The sequence below is a fragment of the Esox lucius genome, chromosome 2, assembly GCF_011004845.1.
Source record: "Esox lucius isolate fEsoLuc1 chromosome 2, fEsoLuc1.pri, whole genome shotgun sequence".
Lineage (NCBI taxonomy): Eukaryota > Metazoa > Chordata > Actinopteri > Esociformes > Esocidae > Esox > Esox lucius.
Window position 1 is genome coordinate 27,532,316 of NC_047570.1, and position 17,685 is coordinate 27,550,000.

Consider the following 17,685-nt stretch of genomic DNA (forward strand, 5'->3'; position numbering starts at 1 on the left):
TGTGTGTGTGTGCGTGTGTGCGTGCGTGTGTGCGTGCGTTTGTGTGTTTGAGTATGTGCATTTTTAAGTGTTTGTGTGAAGAGGTTACTTTTGACCACAGGATTGTAGTGCTACTTTCAGAGGTACTTTATTGGCGTCTGGAAGGACACTGTCTCATAAAACTTGTGTCTCTGTAGAGACCAGTAAAGGAACGTGTTGGCTGAAGCTGATTAATGGACGCTGTGAGATTAACATCAATGGGGCCACGCTGAAGTCACACTGCTGCTCCACCCTGGGAGAGGCTTGGGGAAGCCCCTGTGCCAAGTGTGAACCTGGTAAGAGTTGTAGCTGAATTGTGCATTTGTAGACCTGTAGCAAGGTGAGAGTTGATCCTGTAGCAAGGTGAAAGTAGAACCTATTACTAGATGAGAATTGATTCCAGAGCTAAGTGAGAATTGATCCCAGAGCTAGGTGAGAGTTGATCCCAGAGCTAGGTGAGAATTGATCCTAGGGTTAGGCGTGAGTTGATCCCAGAGCTAGGTGAGAATTGATCCTAGGGTTGGGCGAGAGTTGATCCCAGAGCTCGGTGAGAATTGATCCTAGGGTTGGGCGAGAGTTGATCCCAGAGCTAGGTGAGAATTGATCCTAGAGCTAGGCGAGAGTTTATCCTAGAGCTAGGCGAGAGTTGATCCTAGAGCTAGGCAAGAGTTGATCTTAGAGCTAGGTGAGAGTTGATCCTAGAGCTAGGTGAGAGTTGATCCTAGAGTTAGGTGAGAGTTGCTCCCAGAGCTAGGTGAGAGTTGCTCCCAGAACTAGGTGAAAATTGATCCCAGAGCTCGGTGAGAGTTGATCCCAGAGTTAGGTGTGAGTTGATCCCAGAACTAAGTGTGAGTTTATCCCAGAACTAGGTGAGAGTTGATCCCAGAACTAGGTGAGAGTTGATCCCAGAACTAAGTGAGAGTTGATCCCGGAACTAGGTATGAGTTGATACCAGAGCTAGGTGAGAGTTGATCCCAGAACTAGGTGTGGTGAACCTGCAGCTGCGTCAGGGGTGGGCTACTGACAGCATTGTTCCTTTCCCCCTCCTTGAGTTCCTGTAAGGTTTGTGTACTCAGACCTGCAGTCATATTGTTTGTATCTTTTGAGCCATCAAAAGTTACCCATTCTGGAACTTGATGACAGTTAGGCCTGAGTTAAAAAAACTCTCCCTGTCTGAGTATAGCATATAGATACTTGTATAACATGACCTGTTCCTCTCTTTCAGATCCGATCTGCACTAAGGGTTATGCCAGGGTCAAAGGAACCATCTGTGAAGGTAAAGTCACCTTGAGAAGGACCCTGACAGGACCACATTATTATTATGAGTACCCAAGATAAAACATTGTTACATTTTATTAAACATTATCATTACACTGTAATTACAGAAACCACTTAGAAAATAGCATGTCTGTGTGTAGATTATATGCAATAGGAAGATCCCACCTTTGAAACCAGGACAACCTAAGACAGGCACAGCTGTGCATCTGGCCACATAATATATACATATGTAGATAAACACACACACACACAAGTTCAGTGTGATGAATGAAGAAGACAATGAATATGATGAATATATTAATGAGGGGGAACACTAATCTGCAGGACTGTGACGGTCGAGGGAATTAGGGTACAGGCTTATTTATGCAGAGTCATGTTCCTTCTTGAGTCTGGCATACTACTGCGGATCGCTGTGCCATGGTCGGCGCTGTCCATGATAGTTTTGGGTTGGTTTGCCTGTGTGTGTGTGTCTCTGTGTGAGGTGGGTGCGTGTGGGGGTGCAGGTGTTTAAAATATGCGTGTACAGATGGTTTACAGACAGATAATGCCCGCTTGCTCATGACTGACGAGCTCCTGGAAAAATATTGAGTTAGTGTTTTATTTTTCTATTAGTGATAACAGATTGTTTGTCTGTTGTGTTTGGGTTGTTGCTAATGGAGTCTAGGTTGTGTGTTCTCTCTTCGCCGGTAGATGTGAATGAGTGTCTGGTTTTCCCGGGAGTGTGTATCAACGGGAAATGTGTGAACACCGTGGGCTCCTTCATCTGCCAGTGTCCCTCTGGGATGACTGTCGATGCCACTGGACGGACTTGCATAGGTGAGTACTGTAGTCCACAGGCACTGCACTGATGGGAATTGTAGTCCATTATACTAATGGGAATACGCCAGCGGCCGTAACTGTCCATTGCACTTCTTGCCGCTGCCGTATTGCAAGATTCAAAATGGGGAGATTGAGGTTTTTCTAAAACTGTATTGTGTGTGTGTTTCCCGCACCAGACCTGCGCACAGAGCAGTGTTACCTGAGCCACGAGGACGAGCGCTGCGGAGCCCCTATCCCAGGGCGTCACCGCGTGGACGCGTGCTGCTGCTCAGTGGGCGTGGCCTGGGGCCCGGAATGTGAGGAGTGTCCAGAGAAGGGCTCTCAGGTGTACACCCAGCTCTGTCCCAGGGGGCCCGGCTTCGCTAACAGGGGAGACTTCATCAACGGGCGGCCCTTCCTCAAAGGTAGGCCCGGCTCTGTTCTGTTGGGTGACCTGTCGAATTGGGGCTGCTTCACCGTGAGTAGATGTCTGTAACCTGTTCTGGCTCCCTGCCTCGTTGTCCCTGTCCCTCCCTCTTGTCAGATATAAACGAGTGTAAGATGATCCACAGCTTGTGCTCCAACGGGAGGTGCAGGAACACCATCGGTAGTTTCCGGTGTCGCTGTGACAAGGGCTTCTCTTTGGACTCTGATGAAAGGAACTGTACAGGTCAGATCACAGCACACCGCATACAGTCCCCATATTTAACTCATTCAGCACACACTTCTACCCAGAGCCACTTACTCTAGTGACCAGGACATACATGTTTACGTAGATCTTTCACACTTGCTACACGTGGGAATCGAACCCACAACCCCCAAGTGCCACACTCTACCCGTTGATTGAGACAGGACCGTGTGGCGTCCTTAGAGACAACCAAAATGTCTCCCACTCTGTATGTCCATGAGCTAACTCTTGTGGGTTTGTCCTTGAGCTAAGTCTGGTGTGTTTGTCCTTGAGCTAACTCTGGTGTGTTTGTCGATGAGCTAACGCTGGTGTGTTTGTCCTTGAGCTGACTCTGGTGTGTTTGTCGATGAGCTAACGCTGGTGTGTTTGTCCTTGAGCTAACTCTGGTGTGTTTGTCCCCTCAGACATTGACGAGTGCCACATCTCTCCAGACCTGTGTGGTCACGGGACGTGTGTGAACACAGCTGGAGAGTTTGAGTGTGAGTGTTTCCAGGGTTACGAGAGCGGATTCATGATGATGAAGGTCTGCATGGGTGAGTTATGAACCAAACACACCTCCACACACCTCCGCAACCCTCCCGTCACAATCCTAGATTCAACCTGTGTCTCAAGTGGACAGTGGAGTGCAGATTAATGAAAGGATAACACACATAGAAACCACCTTCATAATCACAGTGCCACAGACCTTTACAAGGCAACGAGAAGTGTTTAAGTAGAAGGCCACCATGTTGAACCACACCAGAACTCAGGCACCGGGTCTGGGTCTGTCTGTGTGTGTGTGTGTGTGGGTGTGTGTGTTTGTGTGTGTGTAACGGCCCTCCCAGGCCTGCGCTGCCTGAGTGTTACAGCCTTTATGGGAATCCCAGACGTACTTTCAAGGCACGCTCAGATCATTTCCCGTGCCCTCACCCTACTGTACTGTTTCTATCTGGATTATTTTATTTTACTGCAATTTGCGCGCGCGCACACACACACACACACACTCTAACATTCAGCCACGTTTATGTGCAATTACTGGTCATAATGTCTTGCCATCTGTGAAAATGTTTAATGTTTGATGGTTTATTTCTTTATTTAAGAATGTAATAGCCATGGCTTGGCTTTAAGCACATTCCTGAGAGCAATTATAGTTATTATTCCCACAAAGTATTAATGACTTCAGATGAGACTACAAATGAGATTACTGATGAGATTGCAGATGACTAGAGATGAGACTACAGATGAGACGACAATGAGACAATAGATGACTAGAGACCGGACTACAGATGAGACTACAGATGATTAAACTACAGAGAGACTACAGATGATTAAACTACAGAGAGTAAATTGAGAAATAGCCTGATGTACATTCCACATTGTCTGAAATGCACACAATCTCTCCGTCTCCCTCCCCCCCGTTCCTCTCTTCTTCCCCCTCTACCACTACTTCTGCCTCTCTCCCTCCCGATCTCTCTTCCTCCCTCTCTCTCTCCCTTTCTCCCTGTCTTTCTCTGTGTGTGTTCTCACCTCCCAGACATTGATGAGTGTGAGCGGAACCCTCTACTGTGTCGTGGTGGGGAGTGTGTAAACACCGAGGGGAGCTTCCAGTGCCTGTGTCCCGACGGACACGAGATCGCCCCGGATGGATCGGCCTGCCTCGGTGAGTCATCCAAAAAAGCACCCGCCCGATTCTGTTCCCCTCCTGGAGTGCCTCCGTGAATGGATATGTGGAAACACATTACCCGCCCTATTCATTTAACCAGAACAATCGGATCAGTGCCATTTAAAGTGGATGGAAATAATGAAGGAAGAAAGGCCGAAAGGAAGCTGGGACTTATGGAAACAGGGCCCCTGATTGGTGAAGTGCTCTAAGTCACCGCCTGACAGTACAGCTGCGTCCCAGTGGCCTGGCGTTTCTGCGAATCCTTATAGCGGCGTGCCGACGATGCCTGGGGGTCCCGCACGGGGCGGCGCCGTTTGGCTCGGTGTTGCCCGTTGTAGACAGATTAACGCCGTACACGGCCGCCTCGTCACCATGTGCTCTAGCAACAAATTGCGGTAGGACAGGCGTCTGCCGCCTCAAGCTGGGGAATGTGCTGACCTCAAGCACACGTGTATGAGCTAAACATATCCCGGTTGAGCGAGCAGTGTGATCAGAACGGCTTGGTGAGACACATTTGGTGCAAACAACCACACCTACTGTGTGGTTGTTGTGATGAGGAGAGGCCTTAGTGAAGGAGGGAGGACCACCAAGTGTGTGTAGGACTGTCACTGTAAGGGAGAAACAGGGGGACTGCTCCTGGGGGCAGGATTGGAGCCGAGTGTGTGTGTGTGTGTGTTTGTTGGATGCACGCTATTGTGTGTGTTGTTTTCATGGTATATGGATCTTGGTATATGTCTTGTGAGTATGATGCGTGTTGACCTGTGTTGTGCGTGTTTTTGTCTCTGTGTGTGGGCCAAATGGTTGGATGTATGTCTGAATATGAGGGCTGCGGTAAGGTGATGGATGGGGTGATAGATAGGTATGGCTTCATGAGTGGACGGCCGTCTGTATCATACAGACTAGCTGCCTATGAAATTAATTGGACGGAGGCTTTCGTTTGACTGAAGCATGTGTGGTTGTATAACCAGACTTGTGAGGACTAGAAGCCTGCCGTTCTTAGAAAAAAAGGCAATTTTTGGCTTGCGGTTACGATTAGTGTTATATGTGAGGTTTAGGGTTTGAAATGGGGTTAGAGGTTAGGGAAAATATGTTTTTTTTTATGGGAGTATATGTTGGTTCTCAAAAGGAATATTAATAATGTGTGCATGTGTGTGTGAGTGTGTGTGCAGTTAAGCGGATGACTCATAATTGCCCATTATGCTACTTATGTTTTATAGCTAATTCAAAAAAGAGAGACTTGTAGGAACAATGGAGAAGGGTTTTGTTTATTTAAAAGCATCTCCGGATGTAGTGACTAGGGGTGTCCAGCTGTGTTTAATGTTTTGCTTGTGTGTGTGTGTGTATGCTTGTGTGTGTGTGTGTGTGTGTGTGTGTGAATGTGTGTATGTGTATGTGTGTGTGTGTGTATGTGTGTGTGTGTGTGTGTATGCTTGTGTGTGTGTGTGTGTGTGTGTGTGTGTGTGTGTGTGTGTGTGTGAATGTGTGTATGTGTGTGTGTGTGTGTGTATATATGTGTGTGTGTGTGTATGCGTGTGTGTGTGTGGATGTGTGTGTGTGTGTGTGTGTGTGTTTCTTTCACAGATATTAACGAGTGTGAACTGAGTGAGAAGCTGTGTCGGAACGGTCAGTGTGTGAATTTGATTGGACGCTACCAATGTTCCTGTAACACTGGATACAAACCCACAGAGAACCACCTGGCCTGTGTTGGTGAGACAGCTGACCCCTTGTTCTCTCATTAAACTGTTACATGGATCTAGAATGTTGAGATTACATCTAGAGTGTTGTTTATAATAATTGTCTGTTTGGCCGTGGAACGTGAATTCCTGAGAGTCGTTAAGTCTTCTGTAAATTCCCAGCAAAATGCATGATGTTCGCGAGAGAAACAATTATGTGCATGTGCCTCATGTTTCGCTGTCCTAATGTGTGTAGAATGATATGCGTCTGTGCTCGCTCTCGACAGATATTGATGAGTGCACGATCCAGAATGGAGGTTGTGAGACGTTCTGTACCAACTCTGAGGGGAGCTACGAGTGCAGCTGTCGCTCTGGTTACGCCCTCATGCCGGACCTCAGAAGCTGCACTGGTCAGTAGACTGGACACACTGTATGTCCGCCCGCCTGTCTGTCGATCCGAGTCTCTCTCTCTGTCTCTCTCTCTGTATTTCTGTCACATCGTCCTCCAATCCACTACAACCCCAATGACTCTATTTACACACCCGGAGCTAGGAAGAAACCCGACAAAAAGCAACTCTGGACATAGTCATCCTCATTCAATTACGGCCTCATCCCCGGACACATGACTCCCATTGGCTCTGTTACTGGGGAGAGATACAACGGCCAGAATCATTCACACCGGCGCAACCAATAGAAAGACAAAAGCACAATGTTGTCTAATCCCTTCCCAATTCTCTGTGTTTCACCCTGTTTATTGTTGGTTGCCAGGTGAGAAGCGCCGCGGGATGCCTTTCTCAGCTGTTGCAAATGTCAACGAACTGATCCAAGTGCAGCCCCCCCCCCCCCCCCCCCCCCCCGTCCGTTCCTCTGTCCTTATTCTGTCGTCACGGACCTGCCTGGGGACATGTGTGCCCCTGGGACGTTCTTATGTGTTGTAACGAACGTTTGTCCTCTCTTGCCAGACATCGACGAGTGTGATGAAAGTCCAGACATCTGCGACGGAGGACAGTGCACTAACATCCCTGGGGAGTACCAGTGTATCTGCTTTGATGGTTTCATGTCCTCTGAAGATATGAAGACCTGTCTGGGTAACTATCCGGCATACTGACTAGGTCTAGTGTTCTTACGCCCCCGTTCCCAGAACACATGGACCAGATTTCAGTCCGACTCGCTGCTGTGGTGTGTCTTTTCTTACTGTAATTCTCTATCCTGTAAACAGAAAACAACCCCATTGTTTTCAAAAAAAAAAAAACAACCACTACCTAGCAATCTTCTGGGTGAACTCTTCCCAAAAAAGACCAGACACTAGAGAGGTTGTATCATCAGAACTATGCGACATTTTCGGTGTTAGTGTTAGTTTTGATTTATATCTCCAATTCTTCCCCACTGCATCGGACACATGGGAATTAGCAGCACCCCAATAAATCTCATTGATTTATCCTGACAATATAATATTAGCGTAAAGGTTATCCAAGTTATGATTCATGAAATGAATATGAGTTTTGTGTGTGTGTGTGTTAGGACTGAGTGACATTCCAACTGCTTTCACTGTCTGATATAAAGAACATGACAAGACTGATGAAAGACTGGCACTAGAGTGGAAATGCACACACACATTGTGAGTGTAAAGACAGCGCAGAACAGTGCTGGGGTCCTTTTTTGGTCAGTATAAACACTTTGTGGAGGATTTATTTTTAGGTCTGAACGTCGGTCTTAGGAGAATGGACATATCACTCCAAACAGCCAATCTGTAGCTTATAGCCAGTAAAAGAAGGTGTCGACAGTACTTGAAATTTGCAAAGTTCCTACAACGACTGATGATTCAATTTTGTGCATCTCTTTAGCGATGCAGGTGAATAGAATGTACGAAAATATGAAATAACCTTTCTTTCGGTCTGTCCTCCGTGTCCCCCAAAACCCCTTCATTCCCTCTCCTTCTTCCCCTCAGATGTGGACGAGTGTGTGCTGAACCCTAACATCTGTCTCAGTGGGGTCTGTGAGAACACCAAAGGATCCTTCATCTGCCACTGTGAACTGGGCTACTCCGTACGCAAGGGGACAACTGGCTGCACAGGTACACGCACGCACGCACGCACGCGCACGCACGCACGCGTACACGCCAACGCCGATACACAAACACACACTCACCATGAGCTCACCTTGCTCTGTGGTCAGACGTGTGCTTCGGATTAGATGATTGTTCCTTTGTTGTTGATTCATTAGCTTCTCTTAAGCATGACGCGATGCTTGGGTCAACGGTGTGAAATGATCACCTGTAATCAAGCCAACACACATAAATACTGCAGTCAGAGGGCAGAAGTAGCCAAAGCAGCTGCTCGAGGGAAAGGGGTGTACCTAGGTAACTGACCACATAGGACACGCACACAGAAGCCTGGACATTTTTTTTCTTGAAACCCAGTCGAGCCGTGCTACACACCTGGACGTTGTATAGGTTATAGCAGCATTCCATAGGGTCTTGCTACTGTGTGTGCGTGCGTGCGTCTGGGTTCCACCTGGGTTCTTGGGTGCGTGAGAGAGGGAGAACAACGTGACAATATCTCTTCTGCCTCTCTGGGTTAAGTTAGTGATGTCTGAAGTCATCCTGGATAGATTAGTGATGTCAGGATGAGTCACCATGTTGTCAGCGTTCAGTGTTTCCCCTCAAACGCACACAAACAAACAGATCTGTCTGTAAAACAGCCCCCGAGGAGCCCCTAACACAAACACACACATGCAGGAACACACCTCCGCACATGCGCACACGCACACACGCACGCACACACAGATGTTAGCGTTTTCCTTGTTTTGAGAAAGTTGGAATTGCATAGCAGCCGTCTCTGATTCACAGGTTTGGAATTCGGTTCTCTGGAATGGTTCTGTAATTCCTCTCAGACAGGGTTCTAAAGTACTTGTAATGCAGAACTGACAGGTTCCCTGGATATAAAGTCCACTTTATCTCAAAAGGCACCCTGTATTCCTTCTAGTTTACTTCACTAAGGGTTGTGGTCAAACGCAGTGCACTACCTACCACACAAGACTCCCTTGGAAAGTAGTGTGCTTCATGTGGAATAGGGTGTGATTTGAGAGAGGGAGAGAGAGAAAGAGAGAGAGACAGACAAAAAGAGAAAGATGTGAGCCAGCTGTTAACAGTGGTCCCAGAGGAATCATTTATTTGCTGTATTCCACACTGCTTAGCATATATAGACAGTTTGTGTGTGTGTGACAGGGTGGGGATCTAGAAGAGAAGCTGATGAGGGGTTTATAGGCCTGGGAGTTTCCCTGTGTAGACCAGCATTAAATCACTACATAGAGAAGTCTCTGTAGGCTGTGGTCGTTAGGTAGTCATGGTCCTGTGGTTAGGTAGTCATGGTCCTGTGTTTGGGTTTGGTAGTCATGGTCCTGTGGTTGGGTTAGGTCGCCATGGTCCTGTGTTTGGGTTAGTCATGGTCCTATGTTTGGGTTAGGTAGTCATGTCGGGTCCGTTTGTCGGGTCAGGTTGAGTTATGTTCATCTGATTTGATTATTAGTAGTTAGCACTGCGCTGATATCAAATAAATAATAATAAGTGTCTTTTTTTATGTAGAGTTGGACCTTCAATTTAATCAGCTTACCTTGGCCTGAAAGTAAACCCTATGAAAAATAAGCAAAAATTAACAGCAGGTTTTCTGTGTTCTATCGTGTGTGTACCTTTCACTATTTAGCTTCAAAGGTGAAGGAAGTATCTGTCATCTAGTGGAACTCTCTCTGTCACATCTCTGTAATCAGACCTGCTGTGCCAGCCCTCATATTACCACTGAACACCCCAGGACAGCCCCATCTGAACACACATCACACGGAGGGCATGGTCAGGACACAGTGTATGATGTGGAAACCGGCAATGCAGGGGAATCTAGTCCCTTTCCTCATCAAGTGGTGCTTTTCTTTAATTGAAAGTTCTCTGAATGACCAAATGACTTGATTACTGAGAAGAAGGCAGGAACTAAGGTTGAAGTGAATATGAGAGAGTGAGAGCGAGAGCAAAGAAGGAGAAATCAGTCATATTTGTTCGGCTCAGAACAGGTCTGGGCCGTCCAGATATGTTGTAATCAGTTTTCAAGATTATTGTTTTGGTCAAATCACCATTTCTGTTCTCCGTGCCGTTAACTCTGGGACCAGGACATTGGCAATGAGCGCTTTGCCGGCTGATTACTTTGCAGACACTTGCCAAATAACTTAGGTGTTTAAGCTGCAATTAAAGACTGCATTGTAGATGGCCTGTGACGGAGTGCCTTGGCTCTAGTGTGTTGTTCAGAAAGAATGTGTTTTTGTGAGGGTAAATCCCACATCGTACAGAGGATAAATTGGATGACTGGGTGATATCTGACCCACTATTTATTCATGTGTTAACCAGCAGTTAAGCCCTAAAAAGTAGGAGGATGTAGAAGCCTTTTTTTTTTTTTTATAAGATAAAGAGAGTTTAATTGATCTCGTTAATCGTTTTAATTTCTGAATGTCTGCTTTAACATTTGATAATTATAGCTAGCTAATAATCTGTGCGATAATCTATCTTCATAGAGTGACATATATTTGTGGAGCGTGGTAATGTAATTGTAATTGGTTTTTAATGAAAGGAGTTTATGTTTATTAGTAGAGTTAAGCCCAAGCACACCATAGACATTGCTTTATGTAACTATGGGACAGATTTACTTTCCCAACTGACATCTGGACCAGGAAACATGCCAACAATTAACATTTAAAAGGGATTCTGGTACAAAAGCGGTCACACACACACACACAAAGTCACAATTAAATCTACATACTAGGAACGGTCACAGCTCCAATTGGACTTGCGTTTATTGTTGGACGTTAGCTGCTCCATTGAGCCGGAATGGATGGAGCCTGGATATGTTTCTCAGAGAGACTGAACCAGACCAGACAAGACCAGAGGGTCTGAGTGGATGGAGCCTGGAAATGTTGCTCAGAGAGACTGAACCAGACCAGACTAGATCAGAGGGTCTGAGTGGATGGAGCCTGGACATGTTGCTCAGAGAGACTGAACCAGACCAGACTAGATCAGAGGGTCTGAGTTGATGGAGCCTGGACATGTTGCTCAGAGAGACTGAACCAGACCAGACTAAACTAGAGGGTCTGTTAAAGCCCTGTATTGCCAAGAGAAAGGTAAAGCTTAAAGTAGCTCTATCCAGCTGGTGTTTCACCATCATGTTCTACTAACAAACAGATGCCTCCAGACCATAATTTCCAGTCAATCAGTATGAAACATTGCTGGGAAACACAACCACATAGCTAAATTCAGCACTGTCTTGTCCTAGATCTACAGTAGACCACAGCAAACTATTTCACCGTGTTTAAATAATCTAAACCTAAAAAGCATGACCTTGCAGGCTAAGTGAGCACAGCCTTGTCATAGACCAGAGGTGGCACAGGAAAACCTGACTCCTTGTGGGGGGAAGGTTTTGTGATCACTGAAAACAAAGCTCCCCATACCTACAGTATTTAAATGTTATTTTGTTACTAACATTTTCATTACAACTTTGGGATACAGCACATGCTTCTAAATATACAGATCCAGAAACCACATGACGACACATTACGACACATGCCGACACATGACGACACGACGACACATGACGACACATGACGACACATGACGACACATGACGACACATGACAAATGCATAGACCAAAGCCAAGTGAGTTTCACAAGTGAGTTTCTTACTAACTGTCATCCTTGTTTCCTTCCGCCAGATATTAATGAGTGTGAGATTGGGGCCCACAACTGTGACAGACATGCCACCTGTACCAACACGGCAGGAAGCTTCAAGTGCAGCTGTGGTCCAGGATGGATCGGAGATGGCATTAAATGCACAGGTATGAACAACCTATGTCCAGCTAGCTATGAACAGCTTCAACCAGCTGTAATTAGGTATAAATGGATATGACAGCTATAAACAGTTGAGAACATTGATGAACAGCTATTGCATGTGACCAGCTATGATCACTTATGACTTGTCGTAAGCAGATTAAACCAACAACTATCAGCTTTTGTATTACTATGGTACCTGGAACATTGCCGAAATGTACCAACTACATTCAGTGATCATCTACAGAACAGGTTTATTTTTTTTAATCCAGAGGAGCTAATAACACCCATATTCAGCCACCCACGTGTCATATAGATGATCAAAAGATCCAATAACTTAGCTTGTTTGTGCTATCATGTCACATGTGATAACTCCGGTAACAACTGACTAGGCACAGTTTAACGATCCATGAGTTGTCAGTCAGTGACCAAGCTCCTCCAATGTCTGTTCTGTGTGTTCCAGACCTGGATGAGTGTTCTAATGGGACCCACGCGTGCAGCAACAATGCCAACTGTCTGAACACCATGGGCTCCTATCGCTGCCACTGCAAAGAGGGATTCTCTGGGGACGGCTTCTACTGCTCAGGTCACATACGTGCACGCCACACACCCAAGCAAATGACTGCGCACGTACAAGCACACGGCATGCACATGAACGCGCACAAAAGCGCACGCACGCACGCACGCAAACTCGGACTGTGTTAAAAACGTTGACTGTAAATGCCACTACCAGCTGATTCTTTGTGCAGAGATTTGAAACGATGTGTTTTGGACAAGATCAGACCGTGATGAGTATTTAATGTGTGTGTGTATGTGTCCTGGTACACACAGTTATGAGTGTTTAATATATGTGTGTATGTCTCCTGGTACAAGACAGTGATTAGTGGTTAATGTATGAACCTATGTGTGCTGTTACAGACAGTGATTAGTGGTTAATGTATGAACCTATGTGTGCTGTTACAGACAGTGATTAGTGATTAATGTATGAACCTATGTGTGCTGTTACAGACAGTGATTAGTGATTAATGTATGAACCTATGTGTGCTGTTACAGACAGTGATTAGTGGTTAATGTATGAACCTATGTGTGCTGTTACAGACAGTGATTAGTGGTTAATGTATGAACCTATGTGTGCTGTTACAGACAGTGATTAGTGATTAATGTATGAATGTATGTGTCCTGGTATAGACAGTGATGAGTGCTGAATGTATCCAGGTATGTGTCCTGGTACACACAGTTATGAGAGTTTAATGTATGTGTGTATGTGTCCTGGTACGGACAATGATTAGTGTTAAATGTATGAATCTATGTGTGCTGGTACAGACAGTGATGAGTGTGCAGACAACGTGAACCTGTGTGAGAGTGGCCACTGCCTGAATGTTCCTGGAGGCTACCGCTGTGAGTGTGACATGGGCTTCATCCCAACCCCAGATGGAAAGGCCTGCGATGGTAAGGCATTTAAACTGTATCCACCTTGGGTGTGTTTGCAGCATTTGTAAATAATTACAACCCTGTTTCAAAAGAAGTTGGGACGCTGTCTAAAATATACACTCACCTAAAGGATTATTAGGAACACCTGTTCAATTTCTCATTAATGCAATTATGTAATCAACCAATCACATGGCAGTTGCTTCAATGCATTTAGGGGTGTGGTCCTGGTCAAGACAATCTCCTGAACTCCAAACTGAATGTCAGAATGGGAAAGAAAGGTGATTTAAGCAATTTTGAGCGTGGCATGTTGGTTGGTGCCAGACGGGCTGGTCTGAGTATTTCACAATCTGCTCAGTTACTGGGATTTTCACGCACAACCATTTCTAGGGTTTACAAAGAATGGTGTGAAAAGGGAATAACATCCAGTATGCGGCAGTCCTCTGGGCGAAAATGCCTTGTTGATGCTAGAGGTCAGAGGAGAATGGGCCGACTGATTCAAGCTGATAGAAGAGCAACTTTGATGAAATAACCACTCGTTACCACAACACGCACAACCTTGAGGCGGATGGGCTACAACAGCAGAAGACCCCACCGGGTACCACTCATCTCCACTACAAATAGGAAAAAGAGGCTACAATTTGCACGAGCTCACCAAAATTGGACAGTTGAAGACTGGAAGAATGTTGCCTGGTCTGATGAGTCTCGATTTCTGTTGAGACATTCAGATGGTAGAGTCAGAATTTGGCGTAAACAGAATGAGAACATGGATCCATCATGCCTTGTTACCACTGTGCAGGCTGGTGGTGTAATGGTGTGGGGGATGTTTTCTTGGCACACTTTAGGCCCCTTAGTGCCAATTGGGCATCGTTTAAATGCCATGGCCTACCTGAGCATTGTTTCTGACCATGTCCATCCCTTTATGACCACCATGTACCCATCCTCTGATGGCTACTTCCAGCAGGATAATGTTCACTGTACTGAAATGGCCCCCACAGTCAATATATCTCAACCCAATAGAGCATCTTTGGGATGTGGTGGAACGGGAGCTTCATGCCCTGGATGTGCATCCCACAAATCTCCATCAACTGCAAGATGCCATCCTATCAATATGGGCCGACATTTCTAAAGAATGCTTTCAGCCCCATGTTGAATCAATGCCAGGTAGAAATAAGGCTGTTCTGAAGGCGAAAGGGGGTCAAACACAGTATTAGTATGGTGTTCCTAATAATCCTTTAGGTGAGTGTTAATAAAAACAGAATGCAAATAATTTAAACATCATATTCAATAGAAAATAGTACAAAGACAACATATCTAATGTTGAAACTGAGAAATGTTATTGTTTTTTGAAAGATATATGCCTGCATTTAATTTGATGCCAGCAACCTGTTTCAAAAAAGCTGGGACAGGGGCAACAAAAGACTGGAAAATTGTGTTGTTACAAAAAGAAAACGCTAGTGGAACATCTCACAATTAATTAGGTTAATTGGCAACAGGTCAGTAACATGACTGGGTATAAAAAAGCATCCCAGAGAGGATGAGTCTTTCAGAAGTAAAGATGGGGAGGGGTTCACCACTCTGTGAAAGACTGCACAGGCAACTAGTGAAACAATTTAAGAATAACGTTTCACAACATAAAATTGCTAAGAGATCTCATCATCTATGGTACATAATATCATTAAAAGATTCTGAGAATCTGGAGAATAAAAACCAGTATTGGATGCCCGTGATCTTTGGGCCCTCAGGCGGCACTGCATTAAAAACAGACACTGTAGTGGACATCACTACATGGGCTCAGAAATGTTCACATCATTGCATTCTGTTTTTATTTACATTTTACGCAGCATCCCAACTTCTTTTGGATACAGAGTTGTATAATTCTATGATATTATATGATGCATAATGTTAGGATACACCTGAAACATTGTGAAGAGGATAACTTTGGAATGGGATTATTCATAGTTGAAATACTCTATAGTTGATTCCGCTGCTATAATCTTTTACAGAGGCATACTGTATATGATCTTTATTGGCTTTGACAGAACATGGCTGGAAGGAGATAATGCCCAAATGGATGCCACTGCCTGTTTTATTTTAGACTTCTTAAACCAATATTTGCAAGAGATAATGCAGTACATTGTTACTCTGTCAGCATGTGTTTTAGTGCGTAAATGTGTGTATGTGTCAATGTGTGTTTGTGGGGGGATGCGTTTGTGTTGCATGCGCGTGAGTCCGTACGTGCCTGTCCATTCTGGGTAGCTGTGCCCCAAAACTGTCAGTCAGAGAGGTAAGAACTTCCTCCTCTCTGATGTATGTTTTCCACCACTGTCACTTTGTCCCATGATATACTAATCCTTCCCAGCTGGACATTCTCACTGTCTCTCTTTCTTTGTTTCCCTCTCTGCCCACTCTGTCTGTTTCTCTCAATATCTTTCCCTCTGTCTCTCTTTGTTTCTCTCTCTCTGCCCACTCTGTCTGTTTCTCTCCCTCTGTCTCCTCTTTGTTTCTCTCTCTGCCCACTCCTCCTGTTTCTCACTCTTTCCCACCTTGGTCATTCTTTCTCTTTTTCTTTCTCTTTCTATTTTTTCTTTCTTTGTCTCATGCTCTCCCCTCCTGTCTCTCCCACAGACATAGATGAGTGTACCTTTGCTGATATCTGTGTGAATGGAAGGTGTCAGAACATTCCGGGGCTGTTCAGGTGTGAGTGTAACATCGGCTACGAGCTAGACAGGAGTGGAGGAAACTGTACAGGTAAACCTAAACACACACACACACACACACACACTGTTAGACACATACACACACCAAACACACATAGACACACATATACACCGCACACATCACACATGAATAGACACACATACACAAAACATACACCGAACACGACAAACACACCTATTCCCCATAGGTCTTGGAGTACTTGTATCTAAAACAAATGGCCAAAAGAACATAACATTCTAGTTGATAATGAGGATATGGCCAACAGAATAGTTCATTATAGTAGATAATGAGCATATGGCCAACAGAACATTACATTTTGGTAGATAATGAGCATATGGCCAACAGAATATTATATTATGGTAGATTATGAGGATATGGCTAACTGAATGTTACATTATGGTAGATAATGATGATATAGCCAACAGGACATTACACAATGGTAGATAATGAGGATATGGAAAACAGAACATTACATAATGGTAGATAATTAGGATATGGAAAACAGAATATTACATTATGATAGATAATGAGGATATAGCCAACAGGACATTACATAATGGTAGATAATGACGATATGGAAAACAGAACATTACATAATGGTAGATAATTAGGATATGGAAAACAGAATATTACATTATGGTAGATAATGAGGATATAGCCAACAGGACATTACATAATGGTAGATAATGAGGATATGGAAAACAGAACATTACATAATGGTAGATAATTAGGATAAGGAAAGCAGAACATTACATAATGATCGATAATGAGGATATGGAAAACAGAATATTACATTATGGTAGATAATGAGGATATGGAAAACAGAATATTACATTATGGTAGATAATGAGGATATAGCCAACAGGACATTACATAATGGTAGATAATGACGATAAGGAAAACAGAACATTACATTATGATAGATAATGAGAATATGGCCAACAGAACAGTACATTATGGTAGATAATGAGAATATGGCCAACAGATTATTACATAATGGTAGACATTGAGTCCACTAGGAGGCAGATAGACTAGTGGTTAGAGTGTTGGGCCAGTAGTCGAATGGTCGCTGTTTCAAATACCAGACCTGACAAAAGCGGTTATGGTGCCCTTGAGCAAGGCACTTTACTATAACTGCTCTGTGTAAGAGAATCTGCCAAATGACTTAACAGGAATGTAATTGCATGTGTAGACGCCCAAATCCTCCCCCCAACCTGTCTCCTCCCCTTCTCTCCTGGGATGAAAATATAGTGTGATAATCCCCGTCCTCCCTAACTATGCTGTCACCAGTTTGTCAGGTCTCCCATTAATGATGAGGCACCGACGCACACCCCCCCGTTCCCTAATACTACACACACACACACGTATGCCTGCGCACACGCGCACATCACATCACAAGCAGGAATGCTGAGCCACTTTGTGACCGTCTTCGCGTTATTGCATGTGAACTCTGTCTCTCTCCCTCCCCCACCATTCTTTCCCCACCAGACATTAATGAGTGCGCGGACCCAACCACCTGTATCAGCGGCCTGTGTGTCAACACCCCCGGCAGCTACGTCTGTAATTGTCCTCCGGATTT

General features: G+C 44.9%; 1 protein-coding gene across 3 annotated transcripts in view; it reads left to right on the forward strand.

The window, feature by feature from the left end:
• The window catches only part of fbn1 (fibrillin 1), an 87,636-nt gene that overhangs the window by 42,294 nt on the left and 27,657 nt on the right, over window positions 1–17,685 (forward strand). For all 3 annotated transcript variants that reach the window (XM_013137098.4, XM_013137101.4, XM_020054407.3), the window contains 16 exons: window positions 177–314; window positions 1,244–1,294; window positions 1,987–2,112; window positions 2,292–2,519; window positions 2,639–2,764; window positions 3,187–3,315; window positions 4,296–4,421; window positions 6,006–6,131; window positions 6,385–6,507; window positions 7,060–7,185; window positions 8,046–8,171; window positions 11,843–11,965; window positions 12,421–12,543; window positions 13,281–13,406; window positions 16,014–16,136; window positions 17,595–17,685. The exon at window positions 17,595–17,685 is cut by the window's right edge and continues 32 nt beyond it. In XM_013137098.4, the coding sequence (XP_012992552.2) occupies window positions 177–314; window positions 1,244–1,294; window positions 1,987–2,112; window positions 2,292–2,519; window positions 2,639–2,764; window positions 3,187–3,315; window positions 4,296–4,421; window positions 6,006–6,131; window positions 6,385–6,507; window positions 7,060–7,185; window positions 8,046–8,171; window positions 11,843–11,965; window positions 12,421–12,543; window positions 13,281–13,406; window positions 16,014–16,136; window positions 17,595–17,685 (2,011 nt within the window). The remainder of the gene's footprint in view (window positions 1–176; window positions 315–1,243; window positions 1,295–1,986; window positions 2,113–2,291; window positions 2,520–2,638; window positions 2,765–3,186; window positions 3,316–4,295; window positions 4,422–6,005; window positions 6,132–6,384; window positions 6,508–7,059; window positions 7,186–8,045; window positions 8,172–11,842; window positions 11,966–12,420; window positions 12,544–13,280; window positions 13,407–16,013; window positions 16,137–17,594) is intronic.